General features: G+C 37.3%; 1 protein-coding gene across 50 annotated transcripts in view; it reads right to left on the bottom strand.

Moving 5' to 3' along the window:
* Positions 1-1,140: 1,140 nt before the first annotated feature.
* The window catches only part of MFF (mitochondrial fission factor), a 33,860-nt gene continuing 26,466 nt past the window's right edge, over positions 1,141-8,534 (bottom strand). For 37 of the 50 annotated variants that reach the window (XM_070618463.1, XM_070618459.1, XM_070618472.1 and 34 more), the window contains 3 exons: positions 8,348-8,407; positions 4,866-4,950; positions 1,141-1,999 (listed from right to left, as the gene is read on the bottom strand). In XM_070618463.1, coding sequence (XP_070474564.1) covers positions 1,868-1,999; positions 4,866-4,950; positions 8,348-8,407 — 277 coding nt within the window. In that variant the 3' untranslated portion in view covers positions 1,141-1,867. The remainder of the gene's footprint in view (positions 2,000-4,865; positions 4,951-8,347; positions 8,408-8,534) is intronic. The other 13 variants (XM_070618475.1, XM_070618442.1, XM_070618453.1 and 10 more) reach the window with 1 other exon arrangement.

The following is an 8,534-nucleotide window of genomic DNA, read 5'->3' as shown; positions in this document are numbered from 1 at the left end:
TTCTCTTTTTAGATCTGTGACCCAGTGAAGACATGTTTCTTTGTTGTCCCCTTTGGGATGGTAAGCTGACTTCTCATTCACCCTTTCACCGAGGGAGCTATCTTTCGGGGTCCCACCTTCATGCAGGAGTCTCCTGTGGTGGCTAGTGCCTGCCCAAGACATGGAATTGTATCTCCTGCCCCCCTGCACAGCCATTAAGGGAGAAACTTCTAGGTCTCCAGTGTTTGGTAAAAATCAACAGAGAGAAAAAGTGCTTTTGTGTTCGCCGATCTCCTGGAATTCCTGCTTTTGTTTCACATGTTTGGCCTTTAAGGAATCCTTTTCATGCCTGTCCAGCAAAGAGGTGCTAATTTTAGTCATCATTTTTGTGGCTTCAGTTGGGAGGATCACTCACAGAAATTATTTCATGATATATATAAAGCTAGAATTATTATAATTACACCATCAGGATATTATAAAAGTTGGGAGACTTTTATGGGTGAAAAAAAAAATATCATAGAGAGAGGATTGGCAACAGATGTTAGCTCACAGCCAATCTTCTTCATAAAAGAAAAAAGAAATCAACAAACTGATGATAAACCCTAGGAAGTACAGAGAAGAATCCTTCCTCCTAGTATTTTTTTTGAAAGAATAGGGCAGAAGGAAGACTAGAAACATTAAATCTACCCATATCTAAGGAATTTCCCTCAACTGCCTTTCCCAAAACTCACTGCCTTGGAAGAAAGATATCAAAGATTTGTGGAGAATACTGCACCTAACTAAAATTCTATCCATTTCTGAACCAAAAAAAGGAAAAAAAAAAAAACAGATTTTGAGAGCTAAAGGTTCCCAGGACTTGGTTTCATTGGTGCATTGAATTCTTATGAGATTTAGTATCAATTAGTGAAATACTACAATAGAAAAAGCATGCACACCTCAAGGTATTTTCATCTGAACTAGACACTACCAATCAGAAAAGCACCTGTAATGCAACCAGCGCCTACCACTGCCAGGACGAGGGTCTGAGAGGAAGCAGGAGGTTCTGGCTGCCTGCCATTAATGAATCATTTGCTCCTGAGACGGGAGAACTCAGGCTCTATAAGGTAAGAGGACAGGAATACAGCACAAAATGATGAAATAACGTCTTTCAATAGACAAACATTGCTCTGTTGATGGTTTATTAAATACACCACATTTGTACCTTACTCTGTAGTTTTTTAAATCATTCACACATGGACTTAGTAAAAACATACTTTCTAGAAAACCATCTGCAAAACTAAAATAAAAATAAGAACACACATTTTACACAAATATTAGATAAACCGCTGAAAATGTTCAGGATTATTTTAATGAAGGTGATTGTGAAATGCGATGTGGCTTGATTTTATTAACTCTGACACCAGACCATGACTTTGGAAGTGTTAAGACTGAAATGTGGATGCAAAAATGTCTATTAACAAAACTGCTTCCTCTAATAATTTGAGAAACAGGACAAAATAAAGTATTATTTTTCTTTTACAGATACTTTTCTAAATCCATTCTCTATGCACTCTCTTTCCCATTCAGCGAATTAGTTGGGCAGACTGATGAGGCAAAAAATTAACTCCTCAAAAAAAACCCCCCAAACTACAGCCTATTTACAAAACATGCAAAGGGAGAATTTTAAGTAGGTGTTACTGCAGAACTGGTTAACAGTGACTACAGCTGAGTGTCATAATATACCTTTACTTCTGCAAATATAAGTCCTTCCCCCTCCTTTGTGCAAGAAATACATTTTCAGGGTATAGACTATAAAACAGCATACAATGCAAAGACAGAAACAAAGAAGTTTGCAAATTCTTTATATTTCCAGCTGTTGAGACAATATTTTTGAGAGCTGAGGTTACCTCTAGCGGCGAAACCAGAGCCAGCTATTAAGCAGCCAGAATGCTACAGTAATGGAATACATGACCATTTCTCTTTTAGCACGTTCTTTGTTCTCCTCTTCTAGAAGTTGTAGACGTCTGTTTAGCTTGATTATCTACGTGAAAAACAAACAACAAAAAACAAAATAGATGCTTTAATGCATGGAACAATCAGATTCTTATAAAGTAGTATATAATTTGTCAAAAGAATTATTATAAACACGGAAAGTTTCATTTGGAGCAAATAAAACTAAGTAATAGAAAAAATGTTACCCATGACAGCTTAAAGTCATTTAAATCCTCTTCTCCCTTTCCCTTCTTCAAATTTCTGAGTTAGAAAGCGTGTATTTCCCTCCCTCCTCTCATGAGATAGGGAGGTGCAGGAGCTGCTGCACGTTGCTGTTCTGGTAGAAAGGCTCGGTATGCATCAGGCAGGCCCACCACAGCAGAAAGGATGAGGGGCCTCTGCCCCTTGCTCTGCCCCTTCTAGGAGCTTTTGTCTCTCAGCCTCAGCTGTTCATCTTCAACCCTGCTTTAACTGCCTTCTCTGTCCACCTCTCTGAGTCACTGAAAGGATCCCATAAAATAACCTATTGTAGTGGGCTCTGAGATCTGCCACCAAGAGGCTTCAGGCTGAAAGGCTAATTCCCCAGTGGCCAGGAGTATTGCTGGTTGATAGCACTGTCCTAGGCTGTTGGTCCTTATACTGTGAAGACCCTGAGCTGAACGACTGCCTTGCCCAAGCTCATGTTCCCTTTCTGGGGTAGGTAGCATGCATCCAACGACTGGTTAGCGAGGGGGTTAAAGGCCCAGGCCCCCTGCTCCAAGTCTGAAGGGTGATCCCAGATTCAGAGCTCCTCAGAGGACTGGCTACATACAGCCTTTGTTCTAACTACACTGCAGCCCAGCATTTCCCTCTCGCCCAATCCTGCTTCCTTTCCTTCCCTGACAGGTGCTAATCTCAAGAGCATTCCCCGATAAACTTTACACATGCAAATCTTCCTCCCAGAACCTGCTCCCCAGGGAATCCAACCTGCAACATCTACGCAAAAACACTATAAGCTCTGTAGAGCATTATGAAAGTACAAGGGATTACTATCATTATGTTAGAGAAGTTGAAGGAGGGGAATGTTCATAAGGCTGAACTCCTAGAATTTCAAGGACTGAGAACTCCAAATATGGGGGTAAAAAGTCTACCGACAGAACAGACATAGCAGTTCAGAGACAACCATTTTAATAATCTGAATAAAGTACCTCACTTTTGATCAGTATTGAGCAACCATTGTTCCATTAGGGCCAATTCAGCAAAAAGAAAGTGCTTAAAGACTATGTTTCCCCCATTCAAAACGTGAACGATTTATTTAGTCCCATGGGATACTTTGTTCTTATATGAAACAATCCTATTCTATTAGTGAAAATACTGGCATTGATTTGAGTCATTAAAATATTTCTATTTAGGCATATTTAAGAAGTAGTAGCACCAAGGCAGCTTTTTTTTTTTTTTTTTTTAATATTGGCGCATGAGCTAACATGTGTTGCTAATCTTTGTTTTTTTCTTCTTCTCCCCAAACCTGCCCCTCCCCCAGTACAGAGTTGCATATTCTGGTTGTAAGTGCCTCTGGTTGCGCTATGTGGGACGCCACCTCAGCACAGCCTGATGAGCGGTGCCATGTCTGTGCCCAGGATCCGAACCAGCAAAAACGTGGGCCCCCGAAGTGGAGTGTGCGAACTTAACCACTCGGCCACAGGGCCGGCCCCAAGGCAGCTTTTTAATATTCCCCCCGAAAGTGGATTGCATTCTGCATCTTGAAGGTAGGTGAGCCATGAGTTGCTCAACACTAGACTAAACGGAATCCAAACCGGTGAGTTCACAAATTGGCAACAGAACAAAGAAAGCTGCAGAAGCGGTAGCTGCCAGGGTCACAAATAGGAATTCCGTAGAATCTTCTTGTAATTCAGTTTTCGTTACTTGTCTCAGAAACTCCTAGTTTCCCAACTGGCTTTCTAGTCCTTTTAAAGTATCACAGCATGTGTGTGACTTGCTTATAATGGTTGTATCTTTGACTGTCCTCCGTCTTAAGTTAAGTATTAAATGGATGTTGTTAGAACACTGAAACTCAAATTACACTTTCAGAAAACCAGGTTGTTGGCATTATTGTGAATTCAATGATAAATGCCAAAGAAACCCTTTTCTTCAATAGGCAAGGTATAAATAAGTATATGAAAATATGTAAGAGCTTATTGATATAGCTTCTATTTATGTTTCAACAAATAAGACTGACAATGAAAAAGTTCTATTTGCTTCATATTATCCTTTTATTATATTAAATCTTTAAAATGATATTCTGATTTACTCTTATGCTAAAATATTTAGTTTCTTGATCTTTACTTGGAAATACTTTATTTCATTCATTTCCCCTCCACATCTATTTGGCATAGACACAATCAGAACACTAAATATGCCTTCTCCACATGTGCATGTCTATGTGATTCCAGAGGCTATGGGAGTACATATTAAAAATATGCATATGCAACTGTAGTTCCAAGATAGGACTTATTACAGAACACGAGAAATAGGTATATAAAGGCATTATGCAAACCGAGAGCAGTGGTTTCCAAAATGGAGTTCTCAAACATAATAACGCAGGTCCCCAAAAGGACAGTTCCACATTTCAAAAAGCCAACCAAACAATTTATGGCTGCACTGGTTTGCTAAAATGTCGAGATTCTTTATTATTGACCAGAATTACATCAATCTATTTTGGTAATACTGTTTTATGTTGATCAAAACACGTAAAGAGTGGCTTAATATATCTTTAATCGAAATGGGAAAATAAATTATGGTTTAATAAATAGTTTGATAGATAAAATATTTCAATTCATGGGTTCCACAAGAGAGAAATGATAAATTGTTACAAACTATCACTTTAAATATTACATGAATATAATTTATGATTAGATCTTAGTTGGTACATTAAATACCTGTCGTCTTAATGAAGCTGCATCTACAACAGTCATGTCATCTGAAGTTGCTTCAAGTGTTGTATCTGCATTTGAAATGCCATACCTAACAGGAAAGAAATAAAAACACACTTTAATATTAGAATAGAACTAAGAGTACCTGGCAAGTCATGTAATGTGTTGTGTAATGCTCAAGAATTGTTCAAAAGACTGGTATATAACAATATGAATTATTAAAATATTTTACAATATGAATTGGTTTTAATAAAGGAAAGGAAAGGAAAAAGCTTAAGATAGCAACTACCTACAATATGGGAAAGTGTCCTGACACTCAGAGAGTGAGAAGAAACCCTGACTAAACACAGAAATAAGGAGGTACTTTCCAACTCTGAGGGGCTGGAGGCACTGGCGTGGCTAAAAAGAATCCCTGGCTAAAAATTTCAGAGCAAAATATGGAAAGCTCTAGGATATAACATACAATTCTTCCACAAACTTATGTCCATATGTGGTTCCACTGGAGTCCCTGCTGAGACTGACCGGCAGGAAACACAAAGTAAACTAACGCAAACTAAAAAAATAAGATAGATCATTTTTTATTTTTTCTTCTCTTTTTGTGGCCGCTTCTCTTGCCATTTTTACTCTTTACTTCTTATTTCCAATTACTTACTTTCTACTGTGTCTCCCATAGAAGCAACTATAAAATCACCTGAATACATCTTGCCACTACATTCAGATCCAGAATTGGCTCAATAATAAATAATTAAGAGGCTGTGTATAAAATAATATTGGAAAGCTACTAAGACAAACTCCAGAGAAAGTATATTAAAAAGTACTTCCTGGTCAAAGCAGTTACTTCTAAAAGGGCACTGATTTTTAAATGAATGACAACCAACTTCTGAGAAACAAATATACACAAATGCTATTCTTCCTCTTTGCCTGGATTTCCACTTTTAAAATATATTTTAATTAACAGCTTTATTGAGATACAGTTTATACACCAGACAATTCACCTCACATGTTTATATCCTATTTTAATCTTGCGTGGTTATTTCAGCAAAATGGCATATTAACTTTTTTGAATGAGCAGAATATAAATAAATTGAATTAAAAAGTTACTCCTATGTAATCTACAGAGTTGGCATTTAGATCATATATTCTAATTATTTCAATGCTAATATTCCATTATAAAAAGCACATTACCACACAAAGGGGTATGACGAAAATTATATTTTTCATCCAGACATGTTAAAGAAAAGTCCATTCAGAAAATTCTTTTGTTTCAAATGCCATTGAAAATAATCCAGAAATACTTTAATGAGATATGTGAAACAGAATTTTTAATTTTATAATCATGCAGTGTCATCATTCTGAACACTGATGATAACTACACAGGCTGCAGTTTCAATGACAGATGGTGTATACTTACTCTAGATAATCTAGGACAATCTCTAAGTGTTTCTTTTACGGCTAAATTAACTCGCTTTCTCATTAACTGCCCCTTTCTTCATGCAACAGGATAAATATGCTGGAATACTGAGAGTAACTGCATCAGAGAAAAGAGCTACTAAGTTAGTAGATGTGGGAACTATGGGCGTACAAACATCTGAGTTAATTATTCTTTTTTTTAAAGATTTTATTTTTCCTTTTTCTCCCAAAGCCCCCCAGTACATAGTTGTGTATTTTTAGTTGTGGGTCCTTCTGGTTGTGCCATATGGGACGCCACCTCAGTGTGTCCTGATGAGTGGTGCCATGCCTGCGCCCAGGATTCGAACTGGCAAAACCCCAGGCGACCAAAGCGGAGCGTGTGAACTTAACCACTCGGCCACACGGCCGGCCCCTCTTTAAAACACTAAAACAGAATTACTAAATGATTAGTGAAAAAACTCAAGGGTTAAAGATTCCTCTTCTCTACACTTTATCCTCAAAATAAAACTTTTCTATTTCTGTGAGGTCACACATAAGACGATTAACTGGAAAAAAATTAAACAGTAGAAGCAATTGTTTCAAAGGTAAAGGGACCCTAACTGAACATAGGGAATGAAGTGTAATTGAAAGGGATTACTCACAATTTAAATCCTGAATTAACTAAGGTTTTAAACACCTGTAAAGGAAATCTTCATTTGCAAAGAAATCTAAGGATATGGCAGAAGACTTTACCTACATAATTCAACTTAAAACAGAAAAAAGCATTGCAATGTGTTTTAGTACTTATCAGAACTAAACACTCTGTAAGAAATGCTAAGTCAGAACACTGGCTGGCTAGAAATAACTTTCACAGAAAGATAAAAGGATTACAAATTTATGAGAAATATGCGAGAGGAAACTTATAATCAATGAGTCAATACTGTAAAAAGAAACAAGTCAGCAGAGTAGTAAGGGGACCACTAAGGGCACACTGCTCTATTCCTCTAACCTGAATTCAGTATTAATGAGAAACTGATGTTTCCCTCTTCTCTCGCCTAAAAATGAATGTGTCACCTTCCCCTCATCATAGAAATAATGCTGCTAGTGTTAAATCTACTGCTACAGACAATACATAGCTGCTTAAAATAAACAAAACTGGCTCTGAAAAAATTACAGTAATGGTATCTGTGAACACCAACCAAGTTTTTTTCCCCGTAGAAGATGGGAAACAGGGATTTTGGCACTTGAGAACCTTAAGTACAGCCATGCATCATTTAACGATGGGGATATGTTCTGAGAAATGAGTCGTTGTGCGATTCTGTCATTGTGTGAACACCACAGAATGTACTTACAAAAACCTAGATGGTACAGCCTAATGCACACCTAGGCTAGACGGTATTAATCTTATGGGACCACCATCATATATGTGGTCCCTCAATGACCAAAATGTCATCATGCACTGCATGACTGTATTTGCACGTGACATTCCTATCTATCCTTGCGCATGACAGAAGAAATAATTACTCAGGCTAAGCATGCCTGAAAGTGTGAAAGGGGCAAAAATGAGAGAGAAAAGCTTAAATCAATAGATGACAAAAATTCTTAAAACTAAATTCCTTTTCTAATAACTTCCCGGATCGTTAATGCTGATTTCCCCCAATTTAAGATGACGTCTTAGAGACGGGTTTATCTATACACTGCAAGTGACAGTATAGACAATTAACACCTAAAATGGACATACTGGACAGAACCTCAGGCAACAATTAAAATGATGCACAGAAAACAAGATTTAACATTATTTTTTCTGTGTTTTAGCATGATCTCCTATAAGCTATTAAAACTCTATTTAAATAAAGTATCTCAGATGTTCACATGATACTATACCATAATTGTTAAGCATTTTTCCTCATACTCTAGTGGCCAAAAGTCATGAATGATTAGACCCATTGTTCTCAGAGAAAAGCAGGATGTACTCATAGAGAAAAACTGCAGAAGTTCAAGCTATACTACAAAGACATAGCTACTACATGCATTATGTCCTGCAAAATACAAATTCAGTCAACAATTTACCCTGGTAATTATAAAGTCTCAAAATTTACCTGACGTTGTCATGATGAGGATTAGAAGTGGCGGCGGCAGACCCACCACGCAACACAGGTCTAAGGCAGGTTTTTGCGGGAGAAGGCACAAGACAGAATCAGGAAACAAAGAAGTAATAAAATAAAAGCAAAAACAAGACAAGTAAATGTCAAATAGAATTATATTGTATGTTTCAATACAATATAA

This window comes from Equus przewalskii, chromosome 5, assembly GCF_037783145.1.
Source record: "Equus przewalskii isolate Varuska chromosome 5, EquPr2, whole genome shotgun sequence".
NCBI lineage: Eukaryota > Metazoa > Chordata > Mammalia > Perissodactyla > Equidae > Equus > Equus przewalskii.
Note: the sequence above shows the minus strand (reverse complement) of the source record. Positions and strands in the feature narration are given on the sequence as shown.